General features: G+C 39.3%; 1 protein-coding gene across 1 annotated transcript in view; it reads left to right on the top strand.

Moving 5' to 3' along the window:
• IRAG2 (inositol 1,4,5-triphosphate receptor associated 2) overlaps window positions 1–14,836 on the top strand; it is a 90,006-nt gene that overhangs the window by 35,600 nt on the left and 39,570 nt on the right. Inside the window, exons 15-19 of the mRNA XM_059887039.1 lie at window positions 6,082–6,143; window positions 7,244–7,324; window positions 8,236–8,332; window positions 10,233–10,380; window positions 11,135–11,216. Of these exons, the coding sequence (XP_059743022.1) occupies window positions 6,082–6,143; window positions 7,244–7,324; window positions 8,236–8,332; window positions 10,233–10,380; window positions 11,135–11,216 (470 nt within the window). The remainder of the gene's footprint in view (window positions 1–6,081; window positions 6,144–7,243; window positions 7,325–8,235; window positions 8,333–10,232; window positions 10,381–11,134; window positions 11,217–14,836) is intronic.

Raw genomic sequence — 14,836 nt, 5'->3', positions numbered from 1 at the left:
ACTTGCTCATTTTCAGTAACTCTAAGTATCATTGTACTCTGCTTCACTGTCAGACAATGTAAAGCATGCTTTAAGTTATGTAATCTATATGTTGTTTTTTGTATTGCTCAGAGGGCATTGGAAAAGGTCCCCTTGTGATTAGAGTTGTTCATTCTGAAACATGAATGTGCCGTCATTAAGGCATTCCAAAGTTGGTTTACAGTGTGTTTGCTTTAGATGCTGTGCTTTGAGGTCTAATCTTTTGATCCAGTTATATTTATCCTTTGGTTAAATCACTATTATACCTCACAGTTTTGTAAAATGAAAAATGTATCCCCTCCTCTGTTGGTCTGTAGTGCCTTCTTGGAAAGGCCAAGTTTTACAACTTATTCCAAAATATACATTCTTAATATTATGAACTTGCTCTTGTCTTCCCAGTGTATACTCGGGATAATTGGTCCAAATATCATTTAAAACAGAATATGAAAGCTACCCTGAGTGAGATGCATGTATTTTTGTCTGGCTGGATAAAGTACGATGAATGCTTCCTTTCTGTCTTGAATTGCTCACTGCATATGATACAGCATTGCTTTATCAGCTCCTTCATTTGCTAGTATTTTTTGTTCCCCTAAGAAGGCATGCCTATCAAAATTTTGCTCTGATGACCTTTTGCTTATGAAGATCTTTCTAAGAATACCCTGAAAAATAAACCTGTGCAAGAAGAGGGAAATTTGGGTAGCACATATTTTCAAGAAGTCTGTAGAGAAGATTTTCCAGAGAGACTGTGAACAGATGTCAGTGAGCTAGGACAGTTATCACACAAACGCATCCTCACACATTCCACCATGACCACTACTACCACATACTATCTGAATTCTGACTCAGACATTTGAATTCTGAGTCAGAAAACAAAACTATTTAAATACATTTTGTTCTTGTGAAACTGTCTGGTTAGCTTTATAAATTCATTAAATGTCATGGCAGTTGCTCTCTGCTTGTACCTAAGAAAGGTTCATTAGCAAATTGTGTGGGGATGCAGTTGTTTAGTCCAAAATTTTAGGTTAATGACAGTGTTCTCAAATTGGAAGTAGGAAGTTGTTTATGACATTTGATGAGATGCCCTGGATTTACTGTTGACTGAGAAAATTGTTCAAGTTTTCAGTTGCCACCAGGACTGGACTGATTTATGAGGTAATTAGTATACACACTTGCCCTCCTGAAATATGCCATTAGAATTATTAAATGTCTTGAATGGTAGCATGCATCCTTTCTTCTGCTTCTTTGTATGTATCTCTTAAGTATCTTATTAACAAGGGCAATACTGGATGTATAAATGAATGTTTGCTTTGAAAATGAAGTGAATAAAGCTTCTTAGATCTGGAGTATGCATACAGCATATTAGGGTGAATCTGATGTGCAGGAAACAGAGACTAAATGATCTAATCCAAGCTATCATCCCTTTATTATTCATCCATTTTTTTATCCCATCTACATAAAATCTTCAGAGAGTTGCTCATACAGTAGACAGTGAGTGAAATCATAAATAATTCCTTTAGAAGGCATAAATATTTCTTTGGGGAAAGAGCCTGAGAAGCTCCTGTATATTATAATTCTGTATTTGAACATAGAATCTGACATGAACTTTAGAGTAGGCTGTCACCTAGATGAGCTCACTGGAAATTCTCTTCCAGCTTCTATACTTAGCATGGAAGGCATGATGTATGGGGCAGATAACAGTCTTACAGCTTTGAGGTTGAATGTGGTTGTGTACTGAGAAATTAAAACACAAGAGTGAAATGAGACTGGAAGGGGAATTTAAGTGATGGAGATACTCAAAGATAGGTGTTGGGATGAGGACCAAGGAGATAACAAAATTAAAACATGGCTTGCTGGACAGTTCTGATGGGATGCGGGCCTCTATTGTCCCAGAGGAAAAATGCATGAATGGATAAAATAATCTAAAAGGAAGTATTGCAGTGATAAAGAGGATGCTGCTGCTAAGTTGCTTCAGTCATGTGAAAATCCCATGGACGGAGGAGCCTGGTGGGCTGCAGTCCATGGGGTCACTAAGAGTTGAACACGACTGAGCGACTTCACTTTCGCTTTTCACTTTCATGCATTGGAGAAGGAAATGGCAACCCACTCCAGTATTCTTGCCTGGAGAATCCCAGGGACAGGGGAGCCTGGTGGGCTGCTGTCTATGGGGTCGCACAGAGTCAGATAAAGAGCATAGGATTTGAAGTTAAACCTATGTTCTGACTCCAAGTCTACAAAAGAACTTTATGAATTTGGGCAACTCTCTACCTCTCCGAACCTCAGTATCTTCTTCCAGAAAATGCCAGAGTTCTTAATTTATAAATGCTGTAACAAAAGCACAACAGTAGCTAGTGAGTGGTTGGCCATACTGGGTAAGGTCTGTTCTGCAGGAGTATATTTCTGTATGTAAACTACCTCATTCACAATTGACAAATGGGTGAAGACATGTGAGAACAATATGGACGTTTCATTCAGTTTACCTGGGTATAGCATCTGGATTAGTAGGAACAGAACTATAACCTTCAGCAGCAAAGGAAAAAACCCTCAGCTTGGCTGCTGACAGGCAGCAAGAGGCTTTCAGCTTTATTTTAAGAAAATTAAAAACAGGTGTCTGCACCTGGGCCTCCTTGCAGAGGAGTGCCGTCCCGGCCCCGGCCGAGCTCTGCTCTGTGGCAGACTGTATTCCCGCCTGCGTTTGTTTCAGCAGCCCCACAGCCTCCAGGTTCCGCTTTCATGGGCATTTTCTCAGCAGCCCCCCGGCTCTGTGCCACTTAAAGTGTCACCAGCATTTCCACTCTGTTGTTTTTGTGCATTCTAGGATTCTGGAGTCAGCCTTTAGCCATTTTAAGTCTGTATGTCTCAGTGATCTAAGCTGTCTTCCCTGGTACTAATGACAATTGTGTTCAATAGTGCTTGGGTTACAATGTTGCATATACATTTTTAGTGGTCTCTTCCTAGCCCTATTTACCTCATAAGCTCCATTATTTTTGTTCTTATTGTAGTTTTTATTTATTTTTAAATTTTATTTGTTTTTGCCTGCACTGGGTCTTGCTTACAGCACGAGGGTTTTCTCTGGTTGTGGTGAGCAGGGGGGCTGCTCTCTAGCTGTGGTGCACAGGCTTGCATTGTGGTGGCTTCTCTTTTTGGCAGAGCACAGGCTCTAAAGCCCAAGCTTAGTAGTTGTGGCCTATGGGCTTAGTGGCTCTGTGGTATGTGGGTTGTCTCCAGACCCCGGATCCAACTTGTGTCTCCTGCACTGGCAGGCAGATTCTTAACCCCTGCACCACTAGGGAAGCCTTGTTGTAGTTTTTAAATTCTTAGTTATTGCTGAGTAATTAGTATATCATGAAACGTTCAGATCTTAAGTGTACTGTGGAACCCGTTTGACAAGTGCACATGGAAACACAGAACTTCAATAACCCCAGAAACCTCCTTTGTGTTACTTCCACTTCTACTTCCCCACCACCAGGAGGAACCAGTGATCTGATTTCTATCATCAGTGGGTTCTAGATGGGTTCTAGAATTTAGGCTGTTCTAGAATTGAGTTGTGTAGTATAAACTTTTGTGTGCTTCTGTCTTCCCTTCATTGTGTTTATCAATGGGATGCCTTTTCATGGTTGAGTTACATTGTTTTGTAAGAACATTGCACACTATGATTATCTTTTCTCCTATTATTGAACATCTAAATTATTTCCAGTTTTGGGTCTGTGTGTGGACCTGTGGGGTTTTTTTAACCTAGGATAACTATCTAGGAACAGCTGTAACTTTAACATCTTAAGAAAGTGCAAACAGTTTTCATAGTGCTTGGAGCATTTCATGCTCCTTCCAGCAGTGTATAGGAGTTCTAGGTATCTGATTTTAATTTTTTGGATTGATTGGCCATTGTTGTATTTCTTCTTTGTGAGCTACCTAAATCTTTTGCCCTTTTTCAAGTTAAGTCCTTTGTCCTTTTGTTATTGAGTTGTAGAATTTCTTTTCTTTATATATTTTGAATACAAGAACTTTGACAGATATATGTGTTGTGAATTATTTTCTTCTAGTCTGTGGTTTTCAAAGAACTTTAATATTTTTAATGCACAATTTAATAGAACATTCAGAAATGCTATGAAGTTGACTAACATTATTATGGCTCAATATTATGGTCTTGATTTTCAACAGCCAATCAATTGCAATGTCTTAGTGCATAATCATTTAGAAAGTTGTTTTATTTCAGCTTCCTTCAAAGGCTGAATGTATCCAAGACAACTGGTCTCATCCTACATCACAGATGGCAACAGCAGGGAATACAGTGGCCATTGTTTTACTCGCTTCCATGTAAAACCTAAATGTCCTGGAGACATGGCAGGTTCAACTCCAAACACATAAAGAAGAATGCAAAGATTCATGCAAATTAAGGTCATAAGCCAGCTTGTTTTGCCTTATGAAACATATGAAAATCGTTGCTACCCATTGCACAAAACATCTGTTGAAATGAGGTTTACAGCTTGAATGTTTTGAGATTGACTGTTTCTAAAACCCAAGACTGCCTGATGGGGAAGCAGATGGGCAATTTAGACAGTCTTATACTAACTCGTTATTTCTTCTGAAACACAAACTTATTTAGAAATTCAAAGACAGTGTATTGAGATATACAGCTTCAGAAGTATAATGTTGGAAACTGGTTAAGAGAACAGAGCCTTCAGAAAACTGATTAGGAGAACAGAGCCTTATTCCTTAATATAGTGAACACAGGGATTTTTAAAAAATTGAGTCTATACTTGAGTTCTAAGTATTCAGAATTTAATTCTTTAAAATTACTTAAATATGTTAAAATAGATTTAAAATATATTCTCCTCCTTGTGGGCCTCATAAACACTGTCAAGCTTAGTTGAAAAATGTTAGTTTTACAAAAAAAAATTCATATAAAATAAATTTTACATTGGTAATTTTCCACAAATTGGAGGTTTTCAAGCTTTTTTCCCTGGAAAATGTTTATAATTAGATTTTGTACTTTTCACATGTATTAGCATTATTTTCTATGGCTCAGAATTTCTTCAGGCTACTGAGATATAAAACTGTTGGTCTTTAAAATAAGAAACACCAGATTTCTGTGTGTTTTGGACACCAGAGTATCTGCTGTTAATTTTCCTGGCTCTTAGTGACTTTTTTTTAAGTGGCAGCTATTAATATGCCTCCATCTAGCAGAGCTTCCTACCCTCATTTAATTTTTGTTTTTAATCATCTGTGGGCTGAGAAAACAGTCAAGCTTGTGAGAATTATGTATAAATTCTGAGCCCACTATTTGAGTGAAGTATAGGACTTGCCACATGAATAAAGGGCATGGATATCAACATCTATTTTGGTTGTTCCAATGATTTCAGCCTATTTTCTGGTTCTTGGCTACTTTTCAAAGGGTATGGATTGTCAAATAAGAAATGTGTTACTATTTAACTTAAAAGTTAAATAGGTGTTTTTCTCACTTTCATTATTTCAGAGATGAGAATTTGGAAGTTGCTGGGAAGCAAATTTTCAGTTAAGTAGAAAGACAAATATTTTTAATTTCACAAAAGAGGATAGTGAATGGAGCACTGTCCTGAGTCTGATCTTAGCTCCATGAATAGCCAGTTACGCACTTCAGTCTTCTGGACATCAGTGTCATCACACCTACTTGTAGGATTCTGGGGCTCTGGGGCTCTGTTTCCAGGGCTTCCTTTCCTTGTAGCTTGAGCAGAGGCTTATTAAAGAGACAATTTCCCCATGGGTAGGAGTTTGGATGGAGTGACCTCTGAGGTGTATTCCCTTTTTAACATGAATAATTCGGTGACTCACTTGTAGGAGATAATTCACTTGCATTGATCAAGGTTAATTTTAAATACTCAAGGGCAATAATAGTTTAGTTGCTCCCTCCTGTTTTGTTCTTCTGCTTTCCCAGTTTGATGAGTCTTGAGAACATCATTCTCAAAAGCCATTGTTTTCTCTCTCCTTTCCTCAGGCCCCAGATTTAAAGCTGTTAAAAGTTTATGAAATGCATAAAGGGAGGCAGTTTACAAATTGTCATATTAAGCTGGTTATACATTCTCTTTATAGCAACAATTCAGCCACTAAGAAAGAAGTTAATTAAAGGACAACTTCATGGCTTGCTGTTTCAGGTAAAAAACAAACAGAAAGACCCAAACCCCTGTGATACGTGTTTACTGTGGGGAAGTTGTCCAGTTGGTGTAAGATTTTGAAGCTAAGTTATAATATGTAATAATTTTAGTCATAAAGTTAAATAACTGACTTAGAAAAAGATGCTCTGGTGAACTTTGTCCTTTCATGCATTTTTGAAAGCATTTTGCAAAACAGGAGAAAACACTCATCAGTGAGTGGTTCCTAATAACATCTTTTAGAGAGGAAGCACCTCAGAATTTACTGTATCTATTAGCGAAGGGCCAGTTTTCTAAGCTTAGTCACATCCCTTCTGAGACTCTTGAGTAGGCTTTGGTGGTTGTTGTCTCTTTTCTTTCCTGTTTGAACCAAGCTCTCAACTCCTTTCTGTCTGGATATCTCAGGATATCCATGGTGGAGTTAAATGCGTTTCTTTCCCTTATGACACTTGGTGAATTCCTCCTTTCTGTTCATAAATGAAGAACATAAGGAACAGTAAGATTGGCACTGGAGGGAAGGGGCTGGAGGAGGAAAAAGAGAAGGGTGACATTTGCATGTATCTGTTCCCAGGGCATAATGCAGGAACATCTGTTTAAACAGAAAAAAAATTCATGTCAGAGATTAAGCTAGGCAGAGTGCCTAAGAAGCCCCTTACAATAAGTTGAACAGGAAAAATCTCCATATCTAAATGTGCTTTAATCATCTCAAGAACACCAGTTTTCTATTATAATGTAACTGATAGATATGTATCTATATCTTTGAGGAAAGTCACAGTTTTATTGCTGTAAAATTTTCACAGACACCGTTTTCACTACTCTGAGTTATGTCTCCAACAAGCTTCTCTGGCCTCTGCCTGAAGATTCAGTGACAAAGCCATTTAGTTTCCTGTTACTGATCCTTGAATTTCATTCCTAGAATAAGTAATGGGGAAAATGCAATGAGAAGCTTACCATTATAAACCTGTTCCCTTAATGTAAAATACAAGATAAATAACTACTCTATTTTCTCCCCCTCAGTTAACATCACATCTTTAATGTGTTTTGTATCTGTGACTCTTCTATCATCCTATTTTTGAATATACTCTACCATTTTCTCATGACAGAGCTGTTTAGATGAGGAATTTCCTCACTGTGATCCCTTGTCCTGCACAGAAAGAATTCATCAATTTCTCCAGGAACAGCTGGTAAGTTTCAGCTTTTTGAAACTATTTAAGTGCCAATTGTGAACTTACTGTGCAAGTATTAGTAAGTTAGACCTCTATACTAATTTTCTTGAGAGATTATCAGGTGAAGCAATATACCTATGTTCTTTTCTTTTTTAAGGCTTGAATGCCTGATTTTAATTTTTATTTAAGGTTCACTTGTTATTTATTTTTGGCTGTGCTGGGTCTTCATTGCTGTGTGTGGGCTTTCTCTGGTTGCGGTGAGCAGGGGAGCAGGCGCTACTCTTCGCTGAGGTGTACAGGCTTCTCACTGTGGTGGCTGCCCCTGTGGCTCCCTTCAGGCTCTAGGTGCACGGTCCTCAGTAGCGTGGCTCCAAAGCTGGAGTGCTGACTCAGTAGTTGTGGTGCATGGGCTGAGTTGCTCTGTTGCACGTGGGATCTTCCCAGATCAGGAATCGAACCTCTCTCTCCTGCTTTAGCAGTCGGAGTCTTAACCACTAGACCACCAGGGAAGCCCTATTTTTTTTTTCTTTATTATGTGCACACACACAATTCTGATAGGCCCTAGGAAATGGTACTATTAAAAATTTTTTGATTATAGTATCATAAAGAAGAATTATATAACCAAACTTGCCCCTCATATTTCTTTCCCCAACACCTTTGTTTATATGAAAGTGTTTATTATTGGGAATTGGTGTTACCATTCTATTAAATTATTGAAGAGTAATTTTTAATAAGTATTACATCTTACTCATAAGGTATACATCTCAATTCAGAGCATGAAAGCTTTTTTACTTTGGTGTCATTTATTTTCTTCTTGATCTCTCTTGTGGGAGGACAATGATATTCTTTCTGATTCTGGAGATGAGAAGAGTAGATTATGAAATATGTTCAGCCCTTTGGAAAGCTAATAGTACTTGATTTCTGTTCAGAAGCAGCATTGCCATAAAAGATACAGTGATCCAGAAGCAAGAATACATCCGCTACCCTTGACCTTCAGACACACGTGCTGGTACACACCTCTGCTGGGTAAGCGTGGATGGCCCTCTCCTATACCCTGTTAGACACCGATGGAGGTGGGGCTTTTTCGGAAAGGGAAAATAATCAGTTATTGGGAAGATCGCCTGGAAAGGGGAATGGCAACCCACTCCAGTATTCTTGCCTGGGAAAGCTCATGGACAGAGGAGCCTGGTGGGCTACAGTCCGTGGGGTCTCAGAGAGTTGGACATGACTTAGTGACTAAACAACAACAACAATATATAGCAACTGTTGTCGAAAGCTTATATGTTTATCCCTGAATTCAGTCAGTCAACTTATATTTGAGCACCTACTCTGGGTAAGGCACTGTATTATATATTAATATAATAAAGGGTAATCCCTAAAATAGCTCACAGATTATCAAGGGAAGTAAGATTTGGGGTCAGAGAAGGCTCTGCAGAAGAAACGAGTGTTTAACTGGGCACCGAAAGACAAGTTGCATTTGGAAGAGCAAAAAGCATGGGAAAAAGTATTCCAATGGAGAAAATAACATGAATGGGGGGGGAAGAAGAATGCAAAGCTGTAAAGAAGAGTTCAAGCTGGACAAGTCACTTTGGAAATAAGAGGACTTGGGTCAGGGTACAGCAGAATGTAAGTTTGCAGCAGGTTCACGTCAATGCCAGGCTAAGGAGAATGAACCTTATCTTAGGAGATGCTCAAAACTGGGGCATCTCTCATCAAAACATAGATGTGCTTTGAAAGTAAAAGTTAATGGTTGGTTCTGAAAGGATAAAAGAAATGGGATGATAAAATAACTTCAAGAAGAAATAGAAAGTAAGTAGAGTGATTTGTGGATCATTTCAACTAGAAAAGGGAAAACTGCCACCGCAGCTAACGAGTGACCAGTTCATGTAGGACAATAGATGAGCACTTGCTTTCTAGGGATGATGTTATCCACAGGAACTCAGGGATTATCACAAGGGCACTGAAGGAGAGCCCCCTATGTGCCAGGCACAGGTCTCTGCTCTGAACATACCTCTTAATTCCTTTAATCTTCACTATATCCCTGTGAGGTAGATGCTAATGTAATTGCCATTTTAGAAATAAGAAAACAGGAACATGTGTTAGGAACTTGCCTCAGGTCGTGTGGCACTTCATTTATAAGTAAACTGGGGCTCAGAGTGGGTTAGTTGTTTATCTGAGATCACAAAACTGTACATGGCAGAGTCAGGCTTTGAATAGAAAATTGTGATTGATTCTAAAGTCTATGTTTTTTCTATTAAATTCTGCTGCTGCTTGTACTCAGAAAAACATAACAAGACAGTTTCCACACCCAGAAAACATTGTCATCCTATGTCCTGCACTCTTTAATGGACGGGGACGTCTGCTGTGCTGCAGTCCATGCGGTCTCTAAGAGTCAGACACAGCTTAGCGGCTGAACAACAAAAACAAAGACAATGTCGAACTATTTTCTCTTCAGCAGTTGGTAAACTGTTTCCGTAAAGAGCCAGATAGTAAATATTTGAGGTTTTGCTGTATGGTTTCTGCAACAACTACTCAGCTTTGCTGTTGTAGCACACAAGCAAGCTTGGATAATGCCAGATGAATGGGTGTGGCTATGTCCCAATAAAACTTTATTTACAAAAACAGGTGGCTGGCTGGACTTTGCTTGTGACAGCAAGTTGCTGTTGAAACCTCTAGTTGCTTACTAGGCAAGGCTTTCTGTTTCCCCTCCTCCACCCTCACTCCTCCTTGAAAGAAGAAAGGCATGAAATCTTAGGGGATGGGGGATTATGTTAAAATATTAATAAAACTGAATTTTTGCTGTCTCAGAAATGGTCTCATCTCCAAAGAGGGAATTTTGGGAGAGTCCCTCCAAAGATTTTGAATTTTGTGGCATCTGCCTTTGAACCATTAATTTCTATTTTTATTTTTTTCTCTTCTAATGCAGATGCCTTGCATCTGGATAGTTTTACAGCAATTCCAAGACTAGAATTGACTCCTTTCTCATGTGTGGCCAACCTAATCCATGCTTCGCATGAAAGGCCCAGATATGAAGAAATAGAGGATGGTGCTTTGGCTGTGACTGAAAGACACAGGTAAGCTAAAAGGGCAGACTGTACTTATTCTGCTTTTCGGGGAGTGGCCTCTTTCCGTTGCCTACCCTTTTAATCAGTTAGATTTTCATATCCTCAGATTGTAACACCTTTATCATGGAATTTTTATTGTGTAACTTGCCTAACTTTCTGAAAATCAATAATTTAAAACAAAGATAGTTTGCTCCATAGCTCTTTTGAATTTCATAATATCCATCCTAAAAGTATAAAAGTTGAATAAGGCTGTTTAAAATGTTTCCCAGCTTTTAGGAATATATTATGTACTGCTAAGTTAACTTAACCTGCTAGGTTTTGATCGTAATTCTATTCCTTCACACTCCAGGCAAACAAGTCTTTGAGAATCTACCCCTGTGCCCCTCTTCCCACACCCAAAGCTCCTCTGAATTTACTCAACTCGCTAAGTACACAGATTGATCTTCCTTAGGAAAAGTTCAGAAAAGTCAGTGGAATCTGTGAGCACTGTCCACTCCACTGAAACTTCCTATCTGTACCAAGGGGTCAGGAAGCAAGACTTTGAATTGCAAATACTTCATTTTCATGGGGCTGGATTCTCTATGGTTATACCCTCTTTCTGATAAAACTTGGAGCTCTCTTTCATCATGTCTCACTGAAGGCATGAACTTAATTAGATATTTGGTAAAATTGGGGTGGGGAAGGAAAACTACATGATAGATTAGTATCTGCTAAAATTTGCAATGTTTCCACTTGTAGTAAGGACTTGACTTTGTGTTGTCAGGTGCCCTGGCCCTTCAGCTGGTCCCCACCCAGGAACAGATCTTTCAGGTTGCATCAGGATGAATAATGACCTAAGTATGGAAGTGAGTACTGGACTATATTTCAGCTTCATTTTTTAGCTCTCCCATATCCTGATCCTCTTCCATGGGTATTCTTTTTTTTTTTTTTTTTTTTAAGTATTATAGACTTGTAAGTATTATAAACTCTTTCAAGTACAAGTCTTATATCACAAAATTCAGATGCATGAGAAATGTCTGTCTACCTTTGATGCCATATGGGGAGCTTTCTACCCTCTTCTATAGTATAAACTCAAGCAAATATAAACAAAGGATATTTTCATGAAGTGTGATGAACTTTTTGTTTGAGAGGTGGAGTTCAGGACTTAAATTCTCTATTAACTGCTAGAAGTCTCAGGTCTCACTGACTCTCTGAGAATTGAGGTCAAGGCTAGATAATCTTTGAGGTGTTGTACTTTGCTGTACAAAGTAAGGCAATGGCCAAGGAGCAATCACTGCCTCAGTTAGGGGTTCGTAGGACTTCTTCTGTATCCAAGAAGAGAATACTAAGTAGCTGACAAAGTGAAAAAGTGAACATGAGAGTAACTCAGTGATGTCCGATTCTTTGTGACCCCATGGACTGTAGCCTGCCAAGTTCCTCTGTCCATGGGATTTTCCAGGCAAGAATACTGGAGTGATAGCCATTTCCTTCTCCAGGGGATTTTCCCAGCCTCGAACCTGGGTCTTATGCATTTGTAGGCAGATTCTTTACCATCTGTCACCAGGGAATCCCCAAGTCACTGAGGGCACTCAGACAAATACCCCAGGTCATGGAGATGTGTCTGAAGTACCTTTCTCCATCAGCAGTCTGAGCCTGAGGGAACATGATCTTCTCAACCAAATGGAATAGACTGTTCTGTTTCAGAATCTGAAAATCCATCACTCTACTTTTTTTTTTTAAGATTTATTGTGATATATTTCTCATATCAAACAGTTCATCAATTAAAATTGTTCAATTAAATGTTCTTAAAAATATTCAGAGTTGCGTAACCATCACCACAATCAACTTTTGAACATTTTGATGCTCCTAGAAGCATGACTATTAGGAGTCTATTCCTATCTCTGACCCCTACCCTGACTCCCACTCCGCCCCACTCTCGGCAGCCACTAATCTACTTTCTGCCTCTATAGATTTTCCTGTTCTGGCTATCTCATATGAACGGAATAATACAATACATGACTTCTTATGACTAGCTTCTTTCACTTAGTATAATGTTTTTAAGGCTCATCTATTTTGTAGTGTGTTATCAATACTTCCTTTTTATGACCACATATTTCACTGTATGAATATGCTATGTGGTATTTATGTATTCACCATTGATAAGAGCTTGAGTTATTTCTACTTTCTATCATGAACAACATCACTATGAATGTTGATATAAAACATTTTGTGTAAATATATGTTTTCAGTTCTTTTGAGTATACATCTGCTGTGGTGTGTGTGCTCAGTCATGTCCGACTCTTTGTGACCCCATGGACTGTAGTCCACCAGGCTCCTCTGTCCATGAAATTTTCCAGGCAAGAATACTGGAGTGAGTTGCCATTCCTACTCTGGGGGATCTTCCCAATCCAGGGATTCAACCTGTGTTTCTTGCATGTCCTGCATTGGCAGGCAGATTCTTTACCACTGTGCCACCTGGGGTACCGCATATATCTACAAGTGGAATTATTGCACCGTATGGGCTTCCCTGGTGGCTCAGACAGAAGAGAATCTGCCTGCAACATGGGAGACCTGGCTTCAATCCCCGGGTTAGGAAGATCCCCTGGAGGAGGGCATGGCAACACACTCCAATATTCTTACCTGGAGAATCCCCATGGACAGAGGAGCCTGGCAGGCTACAGTCCCTGGGATCACAAAGAGTCGGACACGACTGAGTGACTAAGCACAGCACATGGTCACTCTATGTTTAACACTTTGAGGAACTGCAAAGCTTATTTCCAAAGCTGCTATACCATTTTACATTCTCACCAATAGTGTATGAAGATTTCAATGTCTCTATATTCTTAGCAACCCTTGTCTATCCTTTTTTCTTAGTTTACTTAGAAAATTTTTTTATTTTATACTACAACGTAGTTGATTTAAAACCTGTTAGTTTCACGTGTACAGCAAAGTGATTCAGTTATACACATACGTGTATCTATTTTTTTTGTCTATCTTTTTAATTATAGGTATCAGTGGATGCAAAGTGGTATCTGATTGTGGTTTTCATATGCATTTTCTTAATGACAAATGATGTTGAACATGTACTCTTTGGCCATATGTATATCTTCTTTAGAGATATGTCAACAGATCTTTTTTTTGCCCATTTAAAAAAAATGAGTTTGTTTTTTAATTGAGTCACGTGAGTGGTTCTTATTCTCCCTCTTAAGTGGCTGCAGTCCATGGGGTCGCTAAGAGTCGGACATGACTGAGCGACTTCACTTTCAGTTTTCACTTTCATGCATTGGAGAAGGAAATGGCAACCCACTCCAGTGTTCTTGCCTGGAGAATCCCAGGGATGGCAGAGCCTGGTGGGCTGCCGTCTCTGGGGTCGCACAGAGTCGGACACAACTGAAGCGACTTAGCAGCAGCAGCAGCAAGTGTGTGTATCTGACATTTTTCTGTCCCTTAGTACCCCATCCTATTGAGTAGTTAAGAGAAGGAAAGAAAAAGGAAATGAATCTGTTTTGCTATTAGCAGTTCTTGTAAAGTTTTAATAAAGGAAGTTGAACTTGGAAGCTTACAGGATGTCTGGTTATTAGTAATTTCCCTTTTATCTGGTATTGATTTTACCAAGAAGACGGAAGGAACCAACATTAGTTGTGTACCAGGTACACAACTGTAGGAAAGCATTTCTATATACTAATTTTGTCTACAACTTTGAATGGTATTCTCTGCTTCTGCCATCAAGGCAACTGAAATTCAGAGAGGTTAAATAACTTAACCAGGATCACTCAACTAACAAACCTGGGCTGCAAATTCAGGTCTGTCAAGCTTCAAAGATTAACCACTTCTTACAACTCCTCTTATACAACATTGAATTTAGACATTTCAATCATCATAATTACTCACAGTTACCTTGAAAGTAGTTTTTTGGCTGAGAAACAAATGTGCTTCCTTATGTATCAAAAAGGAGCTCCTAATCTATTCTTATTAGAATATGCGACCAAGTTGTCTTGTCTTTTTATTTATTTATTTACCATCGGGTGTTAGTTGTGTTATGTGGGATCTTTCGTTGCGGCAAGGGGGCTTCTCTCTGATTGTGGCATGCAGGCTCAGAAATTGCAGTAGGTGGGCTTAGTTGCCCCGTGGCATATGGGATCTTAGCTCCCTGACCAGGGATGGAACCTGCATCCCCTGCATTGGTAAGCAGATTCTTAACCACAGGACTAGCAGGGAAGTCCCATTTATTTTGTCTTGACACCCATGAAGAAATAGGAGCTAACAGAGATCACAGGTCAGATGCTGCTGGGGAAATATAGAGATTCCCTGAAGGTTTTTCTGCTGCCTCTAAGCCGTTTCTTCCACGGGCCCCAGGAACTAGTCTGTCTGGTGCACTGTGCGGCTATTCTCAACTGTTTCCACCATTCCCTTTCCGTCTGCTTCACTGAAGAATCCTTGCAGCCTGTGCACTCCCTCATGCCTGTCCCCTGAGCACATCCCCACC

The sequence above is a fragment of the Bos taurus genome, chromosome 5, assembly GCF_002263795.3.
Source record: "Bos taurus isolate L1 Dominette 01449 registration number 42190680 breed Hereford chromosome 5, ARS-UCD2.0, whole genome shotgun sequence".
In the NCBI taxonomy this organism is placed as follows: domain Eukaryota; kingdom Metazoa; phylum Chordata; class Mammalia; order Artiodactyla; family Bovidae; genus Bos; species Bos taurus.
This window is presented reverse-complemented; position numbering and strand designations above follow the sequence as displayed.